This window comes from Rhinichthys klamathensis, unplaced genomic scaffold (assembly GCF_029890125.1).
Source record: "Rhinichthys klamathensis goyatoka isolate OS25496 unplaced genomic scaffold, OSU_Roscu_1.1 h1tg000019l_1, whole genome shotgun sequence".
NCBI classification, from domain to species: Eukaryota; Metazoa; Chordata; class Actinopteri; order Cypriniformes; family Leuciscidae; genus Rhinichthys; species Rhinichthys klamathensis.
Genome location: NW_026606570.1, coordinates 7,143,565 through 7,167,101, shown reverse-complemented (window position 1 = coordinate 7,167,101; position 23,537 = coordinate 7,143,565). Strand labels below are relative to the sequence as shown.

The 23,537-nt window shown below is 36.5% G+C and overlaps 2 protein-coding genes across 4 annotated transcripts in view; one reads left to right on the top strand and one right to left on the bottom strand.

The window, feature by feature from the left end:
- Positions 1 to 15,946, bottom strand: part of homer1b (homer scaffold protein 1b) — a 32,856-nt gene extending 16,910 nt beyond the window's left edge. The window contains exons 1-3 of one of the 3 annotated variants that reach the window (XM_056237682.1): positions 15,560 to 15,946; positions 9,602 to 9,758; positions 340 to 471 (exon numbers count right to left, since the gene is read on the bottom strand). In XM_056237682.1, the coding sequence (XP_056093657.1) occupies positions 340 to 471; positions 9,602 to 9,758; positions 15,560 to 15,564 (294 nt within the window). In that variant the 5' untranslated portion in view covers positions 15,565 to 15,946. Of the gene's footprint in view, positions 1 to 339; positions 472 to 9,601; positions 10,277 to 15,496 lie in introns of those variants that run through there. The other 2 variants (XM_056237690.1, XM_056237673.1) reach the window with 2 other exon arrangements.
- A 1,563-nt stretch (positions 15,947 to 17,509) lies between these two features.
- On the top strand, positions 17,510 to 23,369 carry tent2 (terminal nucleotidyltransferase 2). Its single transcript, XM_056237662.1, has 15 exons — positions 17,510 to 17,594; positions 17,992 to 18,189; positions 18,290 to 18,403; positions 18,533 to 18,785; positions 19,157 to 19,271; positions 19,368 to 19,459; positions 19,575 to 19,638; positions 19,736 to 19,802; positions 20,806 to 20,882; positions 20,959 to 21,087; positions 21,227 to 21,270; positions 21,361 to 21,497; positions 21,974 to 22,065; positions 22,186 to 22,265; positions 22,671 to 23,369. The coding sequence occupies exons 2-15, from the start codon at positions 18,071 to 18,073 to the stop codon at positions 22,743 to 22,745; spliced, it is 1,458 nt and encodes a 485-aa protein (XP_056093637.1). The 5' UTR covers positions 17,510 to 17,594; positions 17,992 to 18,070; the 3' UTR covers positions 22,746 to 23,369.
- The last annotated feature ends 168 nt before the right edge of the window (positions 23,370 to 23,537 follow it).

The window sequence follows — 23,537 nt, the reverse complement described above, 5'->3', positions numbered from 1 at the left end:
AAGTAAATACAGCATGTAAAAGCAAAGGAAAGAGGAGAGTGAGAGGGAATGAAAAAGAAGGAGAGAAGAGGAAGACTAGATGAGGTGGTGAGCTCCTAACAGTGCATCATCATAATGCAGAGGAGCGAGAGATAGATGGAGAGAAAGAGAGGAAAGCACTGCACAGAAGAAGCCTCCCACGCACAGATGACTGTACAGCTCCTCATTAGGGCACAGTGTGTAGGTGTTCCCCAGCACAGAAACACAGGGGGTGGAAGAGAATGAAAGAAAGGGAGAGCAAGCCCTCCAGAGACACAGGGAAGAAAATGAGAGATAGGAGAGAGAAAGAATTTCACCCACCTTGGCCAAATGATGCTCAGAGGAGAAACCCAGCCCATACACTGTGTTGGCACGGCTGTCTGCCCACTGCCCGAACTTCTGAGACGTCTTTGTGAAGGTCATGTTCGGGGTGATAGTGCTGTTTATTATTGCCTGTGAGATGAAAAAGAAAACAACTCCTCAGAAAAGAATGTGAAGACACGAGTGCGTGTTTTCAATACGGCCTTGAAGCGTTTAAGATGAAGGCCCTTTGAGAGAGCAAAAAATAGGCAGAAATAGCGTCCATAACATGGGCTGATTGAAATATTGGGTTAACAGCCAGCATAAAATTGTGTGTGAAAGAGTGTGATCCATTAGTGTATCATCACGCTCGTACAGATCTGTTGTCGGAGATGTGGCCTCGGAGTTAGTAAGTTAAAATATGCCCATTGATATTTCTAGAGTTGTTATTGCTGTTAACTATAACTAAAACTAAAATATTAAAAATCATTTTTGTTCACTGAAATAAAGCTGAAGTAATATATAAACTAAATGTATAAATACATATAACTATTATATGAAAAACTTAAACTTAAAAAAACTGACTCAAGTTTAAGTTGGAGTACTAAAATGACTAAAACTGAAATAAAGATAAATTAAAGCTAAATAGAAATCCAAAAAAATAAAAAATAAAAATAATAGATGACAAAAGTACATAAAATTTCAATTAAAATTGAAAAAAAAAACTATTTCAAAATTGATAAATACAATAATAGTATGTAAACAATACTAAAATAAAAATTCTGATCTTTCTAAAGAAAGAATTTAAGTTTTTTTGCACTGACTTTAGGGAACATTTTGTTACAACAAAAAAAGAAATGTGAAAATAGCCGTGTGATATCGCTCTACATATATATCAGCATGGCTGTGATTCGGAGACGGCTATGAGTTTGATATTGCGTTTATACAACAGTTTAACGGAGCAAGTCTTTAAATAAATAAGAAACAACAACAACGGAGTGTCTTTAAAAAGTTTTTAAAGACACTCCGTTGTTGTTAGGGTTAGGGTTAGGTTAGGGTTTTTTAATGACAGTTTGACAGTTGAGCCCCAGCCTCCGTTACTAATTCTAAAACATCACTTTAGGAATGTTGAGTTGCTTTATTGAAGCTGATTGTATAATGTAGAGCAGAGTATTATGAGTGAGAGATCGACTAAGCAAAAGCGTTACCTGCATCTAGCTGATATTCTTCAGGTTAATCTTATATTCATAATCACAAAATCAGTTTGAATGTCCACTGAGGAAAAAATTAAATATAATATAAAAATATAATGTTGTGAAACGTAACTTTTCCCTTAGCGAAATCGATTAGCTCTGGCACAAGTAGATTAATAAGACCAAAAATTGTCCGTTTGATATACCCCAAAAATGAATTACCTCATGTTTAACCACTACACTACCTAAGAGCCAGCAGCAAATTCCCGAAGGACTGTCCGAGATTAAGGGCCCTATTTTAACGTTCTAAAAGGCGCATGGTCTAAAAGGGTTGTCCCTATTCTCTTGAGTAATGGGTGTGTTTTGGGCGTAACGTGCAATAAACCAATCAGAGTATCATCTCCCATTCCCTTTAAAAGACAGTTGCGCTCGCGGCGCGCCATGGCGGATTCGCTCTTTACATGGCGAAATTTGCAAGCGGAAAAACTGAGCGCTTCTCTAGCGGAAACGGATCTGCGCATGAGCAGACCATCTACGGGACAAAGTGGACCCGCCTATAGGCGCATATTACTAACGCTCTTTAAATAAAACATTTTTATTTATTTAAAGAGCATGTTAGTAATATGCGCCTATAGGTGGGTCAACCTAAATAAACAAAAAAAAAATATTTAAAGACCGTGTTAGTAATATGCGCCTATAGGCGGGTCAACCCAGTCTATTTCAGTTGCCTGAACGCACCTCATTTTCAGACCAGGACGCACAAATGCATTTGCTATTTAAACAACGTGGCGCAGGACATGAAAATGATAACTACGTCGGGCTGAAACTAGCAAAAAACACTTGCGTCGCACCTGGCGCCGGGTGTATGATAGGGCCCAAAGCTGTTCTCATGGGTACGTGAATGTTGAATGGCCGCTAACGACTGGAGCTCGCATCTCCGAAAACGTCTAAACAAACTGTCAAATATGCGCTATTTATAAGTCGCATATTTGCGGTCTAAATAACTATATTCTCGCCTAATAAACTCTTAAAACTACATTCCGTGACACCACAACAGAAGTATTTGTAAAAAATTATGGCGGTTTGCCCGTTCGCCATGACATTGTCTGTGAGAAATGCTGCAAGTAGAGTGATACAAACAGTGAAACGGTTCCCGTGGTGATACTAGTAGAATGTCGCATGGCTGGAAAAGGCTCTCAGCCAATCAGAACAAGAATTAACTGTTGTATATAATATAATATAATATAATATAATATAATATAATATAATATAATATAATATAATATAATATAATATAATATAATATAATATAATATAATATAATATAATATAAGACTATAATATACAAGGGAATGGCAGGTAAACAACGGGTGCAGAAATCTATGGCCACATTTTCCGTGTGGATTTAATGCCAAGGCACAAGGATGGAGTTTAAAGTTAATCAGTGATCAGTTATGGAGTAAGTAAACAGCTTACTCAAAAATGTCTAAATGAGATGGTCAGGAATGGATGCTCACAAATACTTGCCTTCAGTACATCTCAGGATGTTTCCTGCGTTATAAGCCTGTGAAATGTTATTGATGAAATGACGACAGTCACTGCCAGTGAATGTGTTTGTGTGGGTGTGAAACCGAGAGCAAATAAGGAGGGAGGAAAGAGCGAGAAGGAGAAGGAGAGAGAGAGAGAGAGAGAGGAGAGAGATGCACTGTGAATGTTGCACATATTCTGTGGATTTCACAATCATAATTTGAGCATCCAGAGATTTAGAAAGTCATCAAAATCCTGTATCATCTTCACAGAAATCACATTCTTAATAAGTACCAGATTTCTACAAAAAAAAAATTATTTACCTATAAAATTACATAGATTTCATATCATGGAGTTCCAAAGGCAGATTTTTTTATTACTTGTTTTAAGCATAAACCTCATATTTTTATCTATTTTTGCACTAGTTCTTCAAGATGGGGAATGTAAAACATGAAATGGATGGATGCGCAAAGCATAGCAATCCACGAAGGCTGTGTGGATAAAAGGCCTCGAGCGCTCTCATACTCCCACACACTTCCAGAACAAGGCCAATTGGCCACATACAAACGTGTAATTTCAAGCGAGAAAATCGACAGTGGGCTACCACTGTCAGATTCCTGTGTGTGTGTGTGTGTGTGTGTGTGTGTGTGTGTGTGTGTGTGTGTGTGTGTGTGTGTGTGTGTGTGTGTGTGTGTGTGTGTGTGTGTGTGTGTGTGTGTGTGTATGTGTGTGTTACACACATGTTATACAATCATTGGAAGGATGAATGCTGTTCCCTCTATACTTCCAGTATTCAGCATTTCCACGGATATTTAAGGTTGACCTACACAGCACAACAGTAGGGTTCTGAAAGTAAAAATCCTATTCATTTTCAATTGCATATACAGTACATCTGCCTTTGTGGAAACCAGAAATTTTAACAATTTTAAGCAATGAATATCTGGTGAATTGCTACACATAATCCTGAAGAGAGATCCACCTATCATGAAGTTACCATAGTAATAGGAATCACAGGAATAGAGCTGAAAAGAGATAGTCCACATGCCCATAGTTCATTTTAGTTCTCAGTAGTCTGAAACAATTATCCTTTCAGCCAAATACTCAAATGTTTATTAACTATAAAACTGTGGTCAAAAAAGATTTTCAAAATGGCCCAATTTCTCAATGTAACATTTAGAGATGACAATTAGGACCAGATTTAAATTATCACAATTTGGGGAGAAAAAAAAGTCTGGGTGGTGAAATGATTCTTGAGCAGCAAATCAGCATATTAGAATGATTTCTGAAGGATAATGTTACACTGAAGACTGGGGTAATAAAGCGGAAAATTCAGCCTTGCAATTAGAGAGAGAAAAAAAACATTTAAAAATAGGCCTATATTCAAATAGAAAACGGTTATTATAAACTGTAATAATATTCCACAGTATTACTGTACTTAATTGAATACCGTATAAATGCAGTCATGAGCATAAGAGACTCATTTCAATAACATTAAGAATATCTTCCCAACCCCAAACATTTGAACAGTAATATTTTTAAATTGCGCTATGCAGACACCCCGGTAACACTTTACAATAAGGTTTCATTAGTTAGCATTAGTTAATTACTTTAGTTAGCATAAACTATGAACGAACAATACTTCTACAGCATTTATTAATCTTAGTTACTGTTAATTTCAACATTTACATTATTAAAATCTAAAGTTTGTTAACATTAGTTAATGGACTATGAACTACTTGAACTAACAATGAAAGACTGTATTTTTTATTAACATAGATTAATAAATAAATACTGTAACAAATGTATTTCTCTCATGGTTAGTTCATGTTAGTACATTAACTAACAAATGAGGCCTTAATGTAAAGTGTTACCGACACCTCTAATAAGTGGTGAAACTGAGCTTTTAGCATAGCCTACATAAAATCAACAACACTTTCTGTAGCAAATAGAATTTAAGTTTAAACAACAAACTTTCAGAACACCACAATGGGAAGCGACCAGAGACACCACCCTATAGCAGCAAGTTTTGCATGGGTAAGCAGCTCATTATTTTCTTCAGAAAATGTCAAAATAATATTCAAATATTATTTTGAGAGTAATATTTAGCAACTAGACTGAAGGTTTTCTAACAAATCCATGCTAGTGTTTGCTAATCTGCATCAGCTGTTTGCGCTGTGCCTAATGTACACATTAAGTGGGTTGAACCTAATGAAGTGATGCGCATGTGTATGTGTGGAAGGCTCAGAAACTTCACAGTTTGAGCTCCTGTGTACGAGCTGCTCAGCTAGCAGGAACGCTATAAGTACGCTGGAGCTGGTATTTGTCTTTATTTTCAGATGCAGACGGATTGGCTCGACGAGAGCCCTAATCAGAGTCCACGCAGCCTACTGTATAATCACTCACTTCAGGATTGTAATTGCATGTGAACAGCTGAAAGCTGTGCAGTGGGTGGACAGAAGCGAAGAACAGCGCTGAGGCTAACGTTGTTGTTGGAAGAAGCTGTCCGTTTCATGCCACTTTTGCAATCTGTCAGGGGTTAAAAGAGAGCAGGATGTCACTCGCAATAATAGCCTAGCTGTTAGCAACGCAATTTTGTTTCCGGCACATGGCATTTGCTCTTTTCTGATCATTTAATGTCACATCCCAAGCAACAAGATACTTGTAAGTGCTTTTCACACTGTGCTTCACCTCGGGTAATCGTTATTCCAAACCAACCAATCATGTGCCTCATATTCACATGCTTTAAACAACACGTGTTGTATAAATAGATACATATAAAATACAAATGGTGCTGGAAAACGCCAAGAGTTTCATTCTTACCTTTATACTCTCTAAAGTTAATTCAGTAAAACTTGATTGACAGTCGACAATATATAATATAAGTGTGCGCAATGCTAGAGCTTTATGTAGCTAAACAGGTCGCATGCTGCATTGGTCCAATTAATGACCCTGGAGCACCACAAATATTCAAATAAAAAATGCAAACCTAGGGTTTAGGAATATACAGTGGGAAATATCGGCTTAAGAATAGCAAGGATTAATTGTTAACCACAGGTAAATTGTGTAAAAGCAAGATAACCCAGGAATCCATTTACCAGGGGTTTAGAATGACCCAGGGTTAACTATTTCAAGAGTGAAAAGCCCTATATAGAAGTAAAAAAATATATATATATATTTTTAGTTACGCTGTAGTTACACTATACATATTCAAAAAATAGACTAATGCCCGGTTTCACAGACAAGGCTTAAACTAGTCCCAGACTAAAATGCTTGTTTGAGCTGTTTTAACTGAAAGCAACTTGCTCTGACATTTCCTAAAATAAGTCAGTGCCATATATATATATATATATATATATATATATATATATATTTTTTTTTTTTTTTTTTAAGGCACGTTTATAAGCTACTTAAATGTCCTAATTTAACTAATGCCTAGTCATGGCTTAATCTAAGCCCTGTCTGTGAATCCAGGCCTAAATTTCATACTAAATTTAAATGTAATTTTAAATATATACCTCCCACACTAATTTACATAAATAAATTTAGGTTGCTGAAAAGTCACACATATGCTGCCATGATGAAGCAATAATGTTGCACAGGGACCTGATTGTATTAATTAGTCAATCATTTTTTAACCTGTACATTTATATGAAACATTCAAACAAATCCATTCGCTAAAAAATGGACCTGATGGATTTGAAAACAGTAATGTAATATGAAATACATCATACTACACTACTACTGAAAAAAAAAAAAACTGGAACTGGAAAACTATTTTGAAAATGTCTGAGCTATGTAATGGCAGCCAAATATTCTCAAACAAGAAAAAATGTAGAGCGGGACTGAATTTTGTCAATCTGGAATTGATTGGATCGTTGTTGTTTGCTATTGCTGTGATCTCATGAGTGACAGGTTGTCCCGCCCTCACGCCATGGTTGGTGACTTTAATAAATTGGCAAAATGTAAGGAGGAAAGGGCTCAAAGAGTCCAAACTAAAAGGAAACTGCATTTGATCAGATACCGTCAAGTGAAGTTATATCCAAGATAATGTGAATAGCACTCAGCGAATAGAGACCTAGCTTCCTGCTCGCTCTGCTATTGCCTATTATAGGTCAACAGTGGTTCAGATAAAGACCAGGCTTAAGTGACAAGTCTCTGTCATTCAGAGTGACAGGACCACAATCAGTTGAAGAAAGGGCAGAATAAATTGCAGGGGTAGAGGGCGAAAACACAGGCATGGTCAGAACTTAAATATCATGTCAGGCTTAACATGAGCTCTTCAATCAATGTAGCATCCTGCTAATACTTTTAGCCACTGTAAGCATGACTTAAATTCCCTGAAGGGCTCAGACTGGACTTAAGATCAGACTCTAATTACAGCTGCTGTGTTGACCCCATTCCCTGTCCCAGTCTCATAAGGTACAGTAACATTTAAAGACATAATAATGCAACTGTAGATCCCCGTATTTTGTAATACCACCACCTAATTTCTTAACAAAAAGGCACGGCGGCGGTGCCATGGGACAGAGATCATATCAGGTACAAAATGGTAAGCATTTTTATGTACCTTGGTATTTAGATGATACTCCAAAGTAATTAAAACAATATCCTGGAATTACCATGGTACTTGTTTTTGCTAGTGTTGATAGTTACCTCAATAAAGCTAAGACTATTAGTTGTATATTTAAAAGGTTTCTGAGATGGCAAATGACAAATAAACGTAAACAAATAATTAAAAATGTCATGTGGTATAACCATCAAGTAAAAAGCAATAACACATTTTCCTTACACCTTAATTATATACTGTATGTGTGTAGACATCTTAATAATAATTTTCAAAAAGGTTTAAAATATATTTTTATTTTTAAATATGTATTTTTACTAATTAATTTGGTAGCACTTTACAATAAGGTTTAATTTGTTAACATTAGTTAATGTATTAACTAACATGAACTAACCATGAGCAATACATTTATTGATGTTTTATTGTAATTCTATACATTTTTTATGTTAATATAATTAAAAATTACTTACACTTCATCTTTGTCAACGTTAGTCAGTAAAAATATAGCCGTTCATTGTTTGTTCAAGTTACTTCACAGTGCATTAACTAATGTTAACAAATAAAACTTTTGATTTTAATAATGTATTAATAAATGTTGAAAAATTAACATTAACAAAGATTAAATGCTGAAGGGGGCCTAGTTAATGTACTAATGTAGTTAACTAATGAAACCTTATTGTAAAGTGTTACCATTCATTTATTTAAATAACTACGAATTATTAATTCATAAATATCGTTACATTTTTGAGTACCACCACATGACATTTCACAACTCGATTGTCATTAAAGTTCAAATTTTAGGACTAACTAACCTTGACACACAGTCATAATGGTTTACAGGGTTCCTCTCAATTTCGTTATTTTATGGAGACATTATTTTTTTACTTTCCGTGCCCCAAAACATAATGTAACATTATGCTCATCATAGAAGAGGTGTATTCAAGTCATTGTACTAAATACATTTAATATATATAATTAATACTTTTGAATAAATTAATAGATCTGCCTAAAAAAAATGTCGTTGACCCTATGGTATGTTTAAGGTCTACACAAAACTCAACATGGATCAAACAGGATTAACTGGTGAACAAACAGTGTGCGCTTGTGTAGGTGTCAACAGTCACAGTGCAAAGTGCATTGGCTCACATGTTATTTCTGTCTCTGAAACCAAAAGCTAAGGGGAGGGCTGAGCATCCCAACTCACAAGCACATTCAGACATACTGCGGGAGCTATTTTAAAATCCTCTGCTAAAGTCGACGAACCATCAGGACAGGGTTATGACTGCACACGAAACACTCCATACAATGTTCATATGTTTTTGAAAGCAGTGTGTCCTCTCCTGCAGAAGCTATACTTTTGATTTATAGGCTAATTGGGTCCAAGGGTTTGTGATTTGACATACAAAACCACATGACTGCTTTCTACAGTGAGATTTCAGGAGGATGGTGGAGACATGTGGTCTGCAGTGGTCTGATACGAAGTATTGTGAACAATTACACCATCTGCATTAAAATAAATGGGTGAAACTATAAAAGCCTTAAAGTAATAGCCAACGGTAAGATGGATGGACTAACTCTAGCGGATGTAGAGTCGCTACCACTGTCTATTGATGTTTCCTGAAATATTGGGCCATTACATCCACTGTGTAAGGTTGCACAGCAGTGACCAATTCAAGTGCATGCTGCTCTCCACAGGGAGAGCGAAATAATCCACTTCTATCCCAGAGAATATGTTTGATAGGAATCTCTAGCAGGTCGGTCCTCTGCACACTCAAATCTGCTGCGAATTCAACTGAATGCATCAAACACGCATTATATTTTAGAGATTTGAAAAGCATTATCAGATGTTTTTCCTGAACCAAAGACAATCCTTTAATCTCCACCATACTGAGAAGAACATAATATTATAGGACCTATTTCCCTACATTCACATGGATGCTTTACAGTATACCAACGAACATGAATCCACATCAGTAAAAAAAAAAACACACCACGTTACCTTTGATCCATCCAAGCTGATGATCCTGTACACGTTCCTGGTACTGTCATAGAAGTAAGAAACAGTGACCGCATGTTTGCTGGTGGGCATCCAGTTCTTCTTAGTGCTGGGGTCTATCTGGAAGACGTGTGCCCGGGTGCTGTAGATGGGCTGTTCCCTGAAAGGTAGGAAAAAAAAGTGGTGAACTTCTTTGTGCCTGAGCACCGTTGTCTCTCCGATTCCGCCAGGCGCGCTGGAACGTCCCGGTAGACGGATCACCATTTCTTCAGCCTCCATCTTGCTGCTGATCACCACTGCTTGAACCCAGGTAGAAACCTGGGTCTTGCCTAAGCAGTCAGACACATTGGTGCCCTGCTAACAGTGCAAGGCGACCATTCAACGCCCTGCTGATATGGAAATGCCAGCTGTTTGGCTGGGGCAGTGTGGGACGGACACTAAATATAGTCAGGGTCGCAGTAATCTGTGCAGTCCCACCCCTACTGACCTGATCTTTGCTGTTGGAACTTGGAAGTAGCAGGGCTCTTTTCCTAGACACCCTACCTTCATTTTGATAAACACACATAGACAAAGGTAGCGTAATTAATAGATCAACTAATGTGCATTACTTTTAGTCTAAGAGCATGGGTGGAATTTCATAAACATCCCAGCCAAGTTCTTATATGCTATATTTCAAGGTTCCGATAATGACAAGAAAAGAATAAACTCTGCAAGAAGATAGTTTACACAAAAATCAAAATCGTGTCATCGTTAACATTTCAAACAAGTTTTCAAAAGATTTTGTCCATACAATGAAAGTCAATGGGGTCGAAAACAACACTGGACGCTATTGATTTTCATTGTATGAACAAAAACAACACTGAGACATTTCTCAAAATATCTTCTTTTATGTTTCACAGAAGAAACAAAGTCATACAAGTGCAGGTTTTGAACAACATGAGGGACAGTAAATGATGACAATTTTCATTTTTGGGTGGACTATCCCTTTAAGCAATTAATCACCTTTGGAGGCCATGCACAGAGAAAAACGAAGGTCAGTTTTGTGAACGTTATCATCACTTTGGGCAACAAAAAACAGAAAAGCATGTGGACCACAAGCAGGAAGGAATAATCACTCTAGAATAATAGGCAATCATTGCTAAAGAGAACAAAAGAAACCTGGAGCTCGAGTCAGATGAGCTGTCTCACTCTGAACTTTCTCATTCTTCTTAACACAATTACAGATTTATCCTCATTCAAAGTGATACATACATGTCATCAGCAATTCCTCAGCAATTAGCATTCACATGGCAAAAATTCTCAGTAAGGTTAAAATCATGAGGTATAATAAACTAAAAATGAACAATTTTTTACAGCATTTATTAATATCAGTTGCACTACAGAACATTTTAAGGTAAACATTGTACATTTTCATTATTGAGAGAGTACATTAAAAAAAAAAGTGTTCAAAATGTTCTTGCCATACCCTCATTTACTAAAGTTTACAATGATGATTGGGTTTAGTGGTAGATTTCAGATTCATTTCAAGCAGTAGCGAAGTAAAAAACAAAATAACAAAAAAAAAAAACAACAACAGCGCAAGTAACTTGCATACAGTTTTATGTTTTAACCATAGAGATAGAGGTCTAATATCTTTAGTGTACCTGCTTTGGCTTATGCTTATGTTAAAAAGTCACAATGAAATAACAGTAATGACAGATCTTTTCTTCTGTTGTGACTTACATTCGCGTGTAATAGATTTTCAAAAAAGAAAAATGTAGGACGGGAATTTGGTTCTATACATTTGGTTGTTGATTGGATTTTGAGATGTGGGCGTTGCAGTCAAGGGCGGAGGCAGATAAACATGAGCTTTAAACAGGCTAAATGATTCGATAAGTCCTACATATGTCACCAGAGAGAAGTCTGTTGTTTTCACCGGAAGGTCCAGTTATAACATTTTGATTTAACATTAACATTTTCTTAAATGAAGCACATGCACAGATGAGTTGTTCACAATAATAGAACAGAAAATAGGTTGAATTTTATTTCATGCTGACTTAAAAAAAAAAGTGGAATCTTGGAAACAAAGAAATCAATTCATTGTTGATTCATGTAGATTCATGCACTATTGTTAATTTATAATTTATAATTTATACAGACAATATAGTAGAAATTAACATTGACCAATATTTAAGTGCTGTGGTTCATGGTGATTTCGTGTTAGTTAATGCAAGTTTAAAATATTCTAGCTGACAAGCCCCCCCCCCCCCCAGCTGAGTTTTTTTAAGGCGACCGTTATTTTTAGAACGTATTTCCTAATCATTTTCATGGCGACGCATCATGCTTGTCATGTGACACACCGCAGCCAGCGCAAGCCAAAGCTCAAAAGCACATTTGAAATTAGCAGTTGATCACGTGATGCACTGAACGCTCCAATCACACCGGTGCTTAGGATTAACACAATTTTAAAGTACAGAACCTCATTGTAAAGTGTTATTGGACAAACTTACCAATATTCAAAAGATCCTTATAGGGACAACTAACAATTGCATCAGGCTCAAAATTATTGACAATCTCAGCTTTATCTCTGGATACATAGGTATGACTAGGAGGATTACATGGGAAGTTCACTAATGCCCTTCAAATTTCAGGTAAAGAGAAATGCTTTGCTTCAAAATCCAAATCCAAACACAGAGGGAAGCCCACTACTATAGCCTGCTCATTGACCCTTCCCCAACTATAAAAGCAACTGGCCTCAAATCAATGTCAAAGGGCATATGTCTCCACCACTGTATGCTCAGTCATCGGCAGATGGAGCTTTTCCATAGCATTCCCATACCCTACACTCCTCTGACCCAATTCCACAGATAACACCCTTCAAATCCTGGGAAAAAATCCCATTCAATCCCAATTTACTCTAATATTTCATCCATCTTATTAAAACATAGGATCAGAAGCGGGAAGTATAATGGGGGAAAGGGGGAAATATAACAAACACAGACGGTTTGTTGCTCCTATTCCCAGGATAATTAATCACCATATTCAATTACATTAGCGTGCTTCTAATCAGCTGCTGCTGGGTTGATGTGCAGGAATGAAAGAAATTGAAAAGGAAAAGGAAGGAAAAGAGAAGGAAGAGGAGCAGCCTAGGGATAGCTTAAGTGAGGCGAAGGAGAGAGAGAAATGCGGAGTACGGAGAAGTGCTTACGCTGCACCGTGGAGGCGGAAGATCTCTGAAGAGCATCAAAGGCTTGTTGCATAATTAGCATTTAAATTTGATTAAAATGCAGTTGCATTCACCATACGCGGGTGCTTCACATGACATCACATGCTTCCATAGGGTCATAACCATTTAAAATGTAGTAACTTAAAATGTTTATATTGTGAATACAATCCATTAGCCGAGCTTGTTGGGACATTTCCATCCTTTTCTCTGTTCTCACTCAAACTTATGAAGTACTGAATTAAAGGCACCCTTAGGGAAAGAATGAAACTGTAAATAAACTGGAGCATATTGCTACATTATTGCAGCTGACTATTTTATTTCTGATTATGGTTCAAATGTATTTGCTTATGTACGTGTTTTGGGTTCCATTTTCTATAATACATGTTCTCATATTGTTATAATTATGGTGTGGCAAACGTATTTGGTGTATATTAGAAAGAAATATATATATTTCTAATATATATATATATATATATATATTTCTAATATATACCACACATATAAATATGCACACACACACATATATATATATATATATATATATATATATATATCAAATTAAATAAAAATGTTTTAAATTGTAATAGCATTCTGTGTTGCTAAAACAAAATGTGAAATGCATAAATTAAATAATGTACTTTATAATAGCTTTATCATATCCATGCAGTAATGAAATGAAAATGTCTTGTATAAAAAAAGGCTTTTTATATATTTGAGCAGTGTACAAACTGTCACACTATATGAAAGAAAATGTGAAAAAATAGGTTAAAACACAAACTATTCCAGTATCTTGTGTTTTTTCCTTAGTAGCCAAACAGAATAAACGTAATGATTTTCATATCTTGTTTGCTTGTTTCATCAATTCATGGTTGAATGTCAACCGCCCACGCAGAAAACATAGGATGGGGGAACAGCCTGAATTTAGAAAAGGAAAATGAAAACTAGATTTTATATACCTAAATGTTTATGAAAACACAGACCCTCAGAGCAATCTGAGAAAATGTGAATGTTACAAGCCATTATTAAACTATTTTGAACAGATTGATTGTAGAATCCATTGGATTCAACAGTCAAAAGTATTTGAAGCCAAGACTGTCCGATGTTAAATGTAAGTGATATGGCCAATTATATAAGGAATCAAAAGCAGACAGCTCTGTATTAACATCAACAGTCTTGATCTCACACCACCCACCTTCAACAACCCACCTCCATACAGAGCTAGCAGTCATTTTCATTTTCAACATCTGTCTTTCTGGCCAAATAATAGAGCAACAACAAAGAAGACCAAACTTCTGCCATACTTCAAACTTGAGTCATCTGTAATAGCATGTACAGGAAGTGGACATACATGGATAAGGAGCTATTTTGTTAGTTACATAACCTGGTTAGCGTGGTCAAGCTTGACTTTGAAAAGGTGCAATCATACCATTCAAATCATCCGTCCTAATAAGCAAAATAAGCTAATTGGATCACTTTTAATTTTGCAACAATGCAGATCTAAGAAATCACATTATGAGAAAAATGTTGCATTCGTTCAGGAGGCCTATTACTCCCACTACTGCCTTAACAACGGCTGTTCAGTAATGTTAGCAAACTGCATAACAACCAAACACTTTATAGCATGTAATAAATTGAATTGTGTGCCACTGAATTGAGTAGGAAGTGGGAATGGTTTTCTCCAGAGTAATATACTCCCAGAACAGCCCTTGAATCTTTCAACGGTTATAATTTAATTAAGAATGAAGAAGAGGGGACTTAAAGCAATTCAAGTTAAAAAATAAATAAATTATTAAATGGAAAATGCTTTGCCACCACAAGAAGATCCATCTTTATGTAATTAACACATTTAAAATGAAAAGATGATCACTTCCAGACATTGATCAAAGACTACCCAGAGATTCTAAACAATATCTACAGGCGGCGGGGTTACCAATGGTGAAGATTTTAGGTCATAGAGACCAGAACAAACTGTAAGCAGAAGACCCTTTAAGATTGAATAGCCAAGCATAGGGTCACCTTTATTTAAAATCTATATTTCAGATCAATCTCCAGCTGAGCTTTGGAAATTCCACTACCATGTACAGATATATCAGATGTCATTGCCAATATTGGCTCCAAAATTGTATTGATGAGGCTGTGCCATGCAGCGGTGCTCTGCTGAAATGTAGATTACATAAGCATGACGAGATTAAAGGCCTTTGGCACTGCAGCACATCAGTATATGAAATTAGCTAATGTTCATTCTCATTCAGAGTACATGCTTGTTATCATTTGCCTAAAAATAATACACGCAGCTAACCAACAGACTGTGGTCTCAGTGGTCAAAAATGGTCGACCCAGTGAATGAAGAATAAACGATTAATTAAAAGTGAATGTAAAATGTGAGTGTACACACTCACATAATAGTGTGTGTGTGTGTGTGTGTGTGTGTGTGTGTGGGGGGGGGGGGGGTATGTAAAAAAAAAACCTGTATCACTACATATTTTAACACATAACGCACAAAAATATATTCAGCATTATAATTCGGTATACATTTTAATGCACACTATTAAGGACACTTAAGGCGTTCATGAACATGAATAACTGCCCTTACATTCTGCCCTGTCCTCATAAGACCGGTGGTAAAACCGTCAGCCTCTGTGCTGCCAATTCCTACAGTAGCCTATACGTTTTGCTATTTACATGCAACTTACCCCATGTTGATGTTTTTCCCTCCCGAGACGAGATGCGATTTGTGCTATTTACAAGCAACTTACCCCATGTTGATGTTTTTTCCCTCCTGAGACGAGATGCGTTTTGTTGATCACCGAGTTTCTTCTTCTGGCTGAATGTAGAAGCTTTGGATGCGGTGCGCGCGGTCAGTCACATTATGAGCAGCGGCATTCTGCGTCTCTCATTACGCGCTCTGTATGTAGGCTGTCAGATGCACTAAACGAATCCCACGGCGAATAGCCCACCAATACTGCCCAATTTTAGCTAGTTTGCAAAACGACGGGCTCACCTCGCATCTCTGCGTTTAGAATATGTGTTTTTGAAGAGCGCGAGGTAACGGTGGCGCTGGGGCGAATAAACTGCCGCTGCCTCTCTCTCAGTGGGCGTGTGTGTGTGTGTCTCTAAAGATGAATCTGCTGTCAGTCGATGGTCATAACACATACCACACAATATCCCACAACAACGCCCCCTGGCACGCTCTTCTCCCATTAAAAAACACTTGCCACTTTTTCATCATAGGATTTTATGTCAATCATCATGATTCACATTAATTAGCCTATTTCCTTGTCATAATTGTAAATGTAAATAGAATTGAATCACTGGTTTTTAATATTCGTTTAACTCTGAAAATCTCTTAAAGGGATAGTTCATCCAAAATTGAAAATTCTGTCATTTACTCGCCCTCATGTTGTTCCAAACCTGGCTGTACCAGTTACCGGTACCAGTTGACAGCACCCCCTGACTTTGTAGGGGGAAAAATACTACGGAAGTCTATGGGGCCCATCAACTGTCTGGTTACCAACATTCTTTAAAATATCTTCTTTTGTGTTCAGCAGAAGAAAGAAATTCATACAGGCCTGGAACAACATGAGGGTGAGTAAATGGGGGAACCCTTTAAAACTATCAAACCATCTTATGAGAAATGAAGAGTTAACCTTTTCATTTCTAACCCCCTTTAAACGCTATTTCTTGTTTCCTCCGAATGTTATCTGGGATTTTACACTTTTTATCTGGTGTTCTTGATTCTGGACATCTGTCTTTTTCTCTCTGTCTTCCTCACTTCTTGTCAATAACAAAACTAGCAAATGAGCTGTTGCACAGAATTATCACAGCCATAGGCGGCGGGCCATATGATCACAGTTCTGCTGATATACAACAGGATTGTAATGTTGCTTTTAAACAACAGTTCAAAAAGCAAGAGGTAATATCTGTGTTTCAAACAAAAAATGTGGATGTTAGCTTTGTATATTTCTTCTCTGCAGAAAAACCCACTCAGTTTGAGAGTGATCCTAGAGCAGAGGAAAATGCCCCAACTTTCAGAAAACCCTCTCTTCACTCCAGGCAAATCCACTCCACTTTCATTTCCACTTGCATAGTCTGGAACACAGTGAACAAAGAATACAGTTGAAAGTGGAATGCTGTGAACAAAGAGCACAGTGAAGCGTAAAACACTGTGAACATTGAACACAGTGAAAACCGCCACTGCTACATATTCTAACAGCACTGGAAAACATATGTCAATGTGAATGCACAAATATTTGTCACAACGACAACACAGATGTGAGTTTATATGCTTTTCAAACTGAGCAACTGTGTAGTTGTTATAAAGAAAGTAGCAAGTTTAAAAAATATAGCCTACAACAATAATAAGAAAGAAAATAAAAAAGAAGGAAAATACATTGTCTTTAAAATGTTGAACTTTGAGATATGAGCTTTGCAATTTATGATGTAGAAGGCAAGCAATGTTCAAGTAATATTTACCAGAGGCCCATCATAAATTGAAAAACACCAAAGAAATTTCCAAGGAAACCAATGACAATTAGCCATCAGTGTTCACTTACAGATTAATTTAACGTCAGAACATATATATTATTTTTTAAACATAAACGATCTCATTAATTATATTTTAGTGTAGAATTAAATACGTTTTTCCTACCATCCCATGTGTTGCCGCACGGGACTTTTATTTTGAAAACACAGGCTCGCGTGCGCAATAACCCGGAAACAGAGGATAGGGTGTTTTGATATTTTTATACACGCTTGTTCTTCTCTCTCTTACTAAATCTGTCTTACACACTGGTAAGTTTCTTAGGTTATTATTACATAGAAGAATCATATACAGTTATTATAAACATTTTACAGTTGGTCTTAAACGGTTATTCTAAGCTTAGAAAGTGAACGAAACCCAAGCATGATTACAGTGTAAATCACTGTATTTACTAGTGCTCGTGATGACATTTTAATGAGAGATTTTAACATCTTAATAGTGTCCCGATTGTTTTGGGACACTATTAAGATGTTAAAATCTCTCCATTAAAATGTCATCACGAGCCACTGTAAATACAGTGATTTTCCACTGTAATCTGCTTGGGTTTCGTTCACTTTATAACGTTAATGGACATCGTAACAATTAAAATCACAGATAAAATGGTTAGAATAACAAATAGAATACACTCTGTTTTCAGACTGTTGTCAGACATCTGTTTATTTGTTGTGATATTGTTTGTAAAAGTGCAGGCAGTAACGTTAGATGTTTGCTCTGGCTGAGGAGGAGGATGTTCCCTAGAGCTTATGTCTTCTCCCATAAAGATGGGCAATCTGAACATTTATTCCAGCACATTCTACCTCACACTGTGTCTCAGCAACGGAGAGAAGGCCATCTGAATGTAACAAAGTTAGTGAATATTCATCAGTGAAATGACATTGGTTGTGTGTTTGAAATTCTTGATATATTCTGTGAATTCATTCGATTAATTCTGTGTCTATCACCTTAGCTTCAGTGGTCCACCAATGAATGTTCCTCGTTTTATTCCAACTTTCCAACGGATCCCAGTGGTACTGCCGGATGTCCATTACAGTCCAAATAGAGTAACCGGAAGCAAAAGAAAGTGAGCAGCACTCTGGCATTTTGGACACGTGACCACAAACCACTGGAAATTCTTGTTTCTAATCTGTATTTAAATCAATGGGATGTTTTAAATTCTCTGCCTTAAGCAGCATGTCTTTTACTGTGCCAGGAGACACAATCACAGTCAGAATGACCTGAAGAAACAGCGCTTCAGTTCTCCGGGTCCTAGCAACCAGCCTGCCAGAAATGCCAACTTTGCCTCCCAACCGGTGGCTGGACCAGTGACGGGCAGAGACGCGTGTAATTCTTATATCAGTGTCCCCGCATACTCATCTCCCACCTCTAAACCAGGAGGCTGTGTGCCGTCTTTGAGAGAGGGATCCCATCAGAGCACCTTAAACCCATCTTCAGTCAATGATAAGGTGAATATGCAGATAAAAGCCATAATTTCTGACTGACTTACACACTTAAAACTAAAGGTCTTTATTGGCATTAATGGTTCCATGAAGAACCTTTAACATCCATGAAACCTTTCCATTGCACAAAATGTTCTTTATAGTGAAAAGAGTTCTCTAGATTATTAAAATGTTCTCTTCAAAAATAAGAACTGTTGACTGAAAGGTTCTTTTGGAGACCCAGAATGGTTCTTCAATGGCATCACTGTGAAAACCCTCTTTTGGAACCTTTATTTTTAAGAGTCTAGTAATATTACCTTTATTTGAGGCAAAGTGTAGACTAGAGAAGTACTTTTTTTTTTTTTTACAGTATTATATTTATTGTTCTTTGCCCACAGCTAAGTCAGCAGATTCTCGACCTGTTTCATGCTTGTGAGCAACAGAGTGATGATCTGGAGAAGAAGGAAAATTGTCGAGCAGTGTTGCAGAGGGATATCCGGACAATCTTCCCAGGTATCTGGTATCTTGGTATCTTCTCTAGCCATAGGGTTAGGTGCGTCCTTCATGAAATTGTTCTCCATTTCAGTCTTTTCTCTACTTCTGGAATAGGTGCACGAGTCTTCTTGGGCGGGTCATCTTTAAATGGCTTTGGTAGTCGCACCAGTGATGCTGATCTTTGTCTTGTCTTTGAAGAAGGAACGGTAAGTGTATTGTAGAGGACGAATGCTTTGTGTTTGTGTTCTGTCCAAATGGTTTCTATACTAATTGTTCGGGCTTTACTGTCTTAGATTTAACTCTCTACATACTCCTCCGTAGGGAAACACCAGAACAGATGCAGTATATGTTCTTAGTCTTGTGAGGCAATTGTTTTACCAGCTGTGTAAGTGTTTTGCCATGAATTTGTCTACAGTAGTTTCATGTTCTATTCACAATGGCTTTGTTACGTTCACTAATATGGCATGATTGCTGTTTCACAGCTTACATTGAGAGGCCTCAGCTGATCAGGGCCAAAGTGCCCATTCTAAAGTTCAGGGACAGAGTCAGGTAAGTCCTTTAAATTTTTGTGTCATATACATTACCGTTTAAACAATATTTTTTTAAAGAAATGTATAATTTTATTTAGCAAGGATGTATTAAATGGATAAAAAGTGACAGTAAAAACTTTTATATTTACAAAAGATTTCTATTTCAAATAAATGCTGTTCTTTTAAACTTTGTATTCATCAAAGAATACTGAAAATACCTACAACAACAAAACTAAGCACATTAAGCACAAAAATAAAACATTGATAATAATCAGAAATGTTTCTTGAGCACCAAATCAGCATATTAGAATGATTTCTGATGGATCATGTATGGAAGCTTGTTTCCGCCACAGAATAAAACATTTTAAAAGATAATTGTGACTTTTTATCTCAGAATTGCGAGTTTACATCTCGCAATTCTGACTGTATTTCTCAGAATTGCGTGTCACTGAGTCAGAATTGCGAGATATAAACTCAGAATTGCGAGAAATAAACTTGCAATTCTGACTTTTTTCCCCACAATTGCGAGTTTATATCTCGCAATTCTGACTTTATATCACGCAATTCTGACTTTATAACTCGCAATTGCGACTTTATATAATGTGATTCTGAGATAAAAAGTCAGAATTGTGAGAGAAAAAGTCGCAATTACTTTGTACATTTTTTATTCTGTGGTGGAAACCAGCTTCCATAATCATGTGATACTGAATAAATGTTTTAAATGTAATTAAATTGAAAACGGTTATTTTAAATTGTAATATTAGTTAACCGTTTTACTGTTCTATTGTATTTTTGATCAAATAAATGCAGCCTTGTTGAGCATAAGAGGAACATTTAAAAAGTCTTACTCAACCCACACTTTTGAACAGTAGTGTACTACATACAAAGAATGACAAAGCCAAATGTAGCAGACAAACAGGGTTGGTTGTTTGCTGGGAAGTCATTAAAGACAATGTTATCTGAAAACAAAAGTTCAATACAACAGCTAACCACAGTTTTTCTGGAATTCTTTTGCATACCAGTGGTGTGGAGTTTGACTTGAACTTCAACAACACTGTTGGTATCAGAAACACCTTCTTACTGCGGACGTATGCATATGGTAAGTTCAGAATTCTGTGCTAAATTGAGATCTTTGTGAAAATATTTAATTGTTTCTGGTTTTGTATTTATTTCAGTCGAAAAACGTGTTCGTCCTATCATCCTTGTAATAAAGAAATGGGCCAATCATCACTGCATCAATGATGCCAGCCGAGCAACGCTGAGCAGCTACACGCTGGTTCTTATGATCCTGCACTACCTTCAGAGTAAGTCTTTTTTGGGGGGAATTGTTAAGATCTAATGCACTAAACTATTATTATGAGTACCAGATCTGTAATCTTAGAAGCTCTCTTATATTATGCTTTTCTGCTTTTGTTCTGTTCCAAATGTTTCAACCTCATATAGCCCTTCCTGAACCTGTCATTCCATGCCTCCAAAGGGATTATCCAGTGAGCAAATTGTCTAATAAATTAATGAATGAATTATGCACACATTTTTTTTCCTGCTTTTTAAATTCTTTCTGAAACCACTACTTCCAGGAGTGCTTCAACCCTAAGATGGACATTCATCTTGTCCCGAGTGGACCAAGCAATATCCCAGCCTTTGTGTCTAAAAACCAGTCATCACTGGGAGACTTGCTCTTGGGTTTTCTGAAGTACTATGCCACTGTCTTCAAGTAAGTAACATTACTACTGATTTCATAGCACAAGTCAAACCTATATTTAGGGCAAAACAAGAAAACATTCTAAAAATATCCTACACTAGTAAGCTATTAAATGCATGTGAAAACTAGTTTTAGGTCACGCATTTTGTATCCCACCTGATTTACTTTGTTGTCTTTGAATTTTTAGTGCAATTGCATAATAATTGTCAATCAAATGTGTAATATTTCTTTAATAGTTTACATAGCAGGTTTGTTAGCCAATGCTACTAACAAAAGCTAACCTAAATCTAAGCCACCTGCAAGGCTCCTGTTTCATGTCACTTTGCTAGATTGACAACAGCAGGTGAACCTCTGCCTTTCCCTGGTCCAGATGGCCTGCTCTAATGTTCATAACACTTGATATGTGCATGTGCTTCTTTGAATAAACAAGTCTGAATGCATTGACATTGACATGCATGTCTTTACGGTTCATTGTTATGTTTCCACAGATGGGATAAGCATGTGATCTCTGTGCGTGAAGCAAAAACTTTCCCCAAGAGCCGCGGCCGAGAATGGAGAGGGAAGTTCGTCTGTGTAGAAGGTACACATTCTCAGAATCTTTGTACATCATGCACTGAAAGAATATGCAAGTATAACAGTGGTTTATTGTTATTAACGTTTATTTAGCCCTTAGAACATGAATATTTCTACTTTGTTTCAGAGCCATTTGATCGTACAAACACAGCCAGAGCCGTTCATGAGAAAGTTAAGTTTGATGCCATTAAAGCAGAATTTACAGAGGTAAGCCTCCATATGTCAGTATTAAAATATAATACATTTTTAATTATACATTTTTAATACATATAATAAAATAAACTTGGTAAAGTCGCAAATATAAGCATGTCAGTGTTATACGGTATAATATTTAATGTATTATGCCATAATGTAGTTCTATAAAGGTTTTATAAAGAGTGAAATCTGAAAAACAAAAGTCTTCTTGCAGTGTATGCATTTATGCTCCATAATGCAAGTTCTGTTTTAAGAAAGCAAAAGATGTCTTGAGGAATGGGGAAATAATGAACTGGAATGTTTACCGTAGTTACATTTGCAGAAATATTTTTTATGATCTTATTTGTGAACAAGGCCTTTTGCAACAGCACTGAGTTCATGTTTGGTAATGCAAGCTCTTTTATTGATCATTTACAGTCCTACCAGGTTCTGAAGCTGAGAAAAGATCTCAACTGCATCCTGCCCCTCAAAAACACAAGACCAAAAACATAGCAAGACTTTAGGCTGCCCCCAGATAAGTAAGAACGAACATAGAGAATGGATTAAACCTGGAGTCCCCAAATACCATCTTGACATTGTGAAAAGAAATGCTTTACTCTTTTACAAGGGCTTTTGGATATACTGGACCTTTTGGAATGTGTTGAGCCAAATCCAATAAGCTGACGGGGATATAATCAGGTCGACCCTGAGCATCAGTGTCTATGTTTGAGATGTACATGTCATGTAACGTCAGAGACTGAGCAATATCTTTTTCCCATGTGGAATACAGTTTATATTCATTAAATAAATTTACTGTTGCAAAACATTTATTTTGTGAGCAATTTTTGGTTTATTAGCCAATATAACCATTTTTCAGCTCACTGAAATAAAGCAGAAAAATTGTCTAATCTTGCTTTATGCACAACTTTTCTGTCTTTCTGATCTTTGTTATCCTCAAACCCCCAAAATTGTTTAAAAAAAAACAATAAAAACAATAGTTTCTGGCAAATGACTATTTTTACCTGAACCTTTACAGTGATGGGTTTTCTGTTTATGTTCTGTCATGTTTGTATAGTTGTATATGTACAGTCTTTTAAGTTTTTATTTAAATAATTAAAATGTCACTATGGAATTGTATTTTGCCTATTGTCTCTAATTTAGTGTTCTTCTATGTCTCTCTTTTGCTATTGTTATTCAAATAGAGAAATGATAAACCAATTGTATTTACACCTGGTAAAACCTCTACATTTCCTATTTTAAGGTTAATTCTTTTTATGACCACCTTATATTTAGTATGTTTAGAGA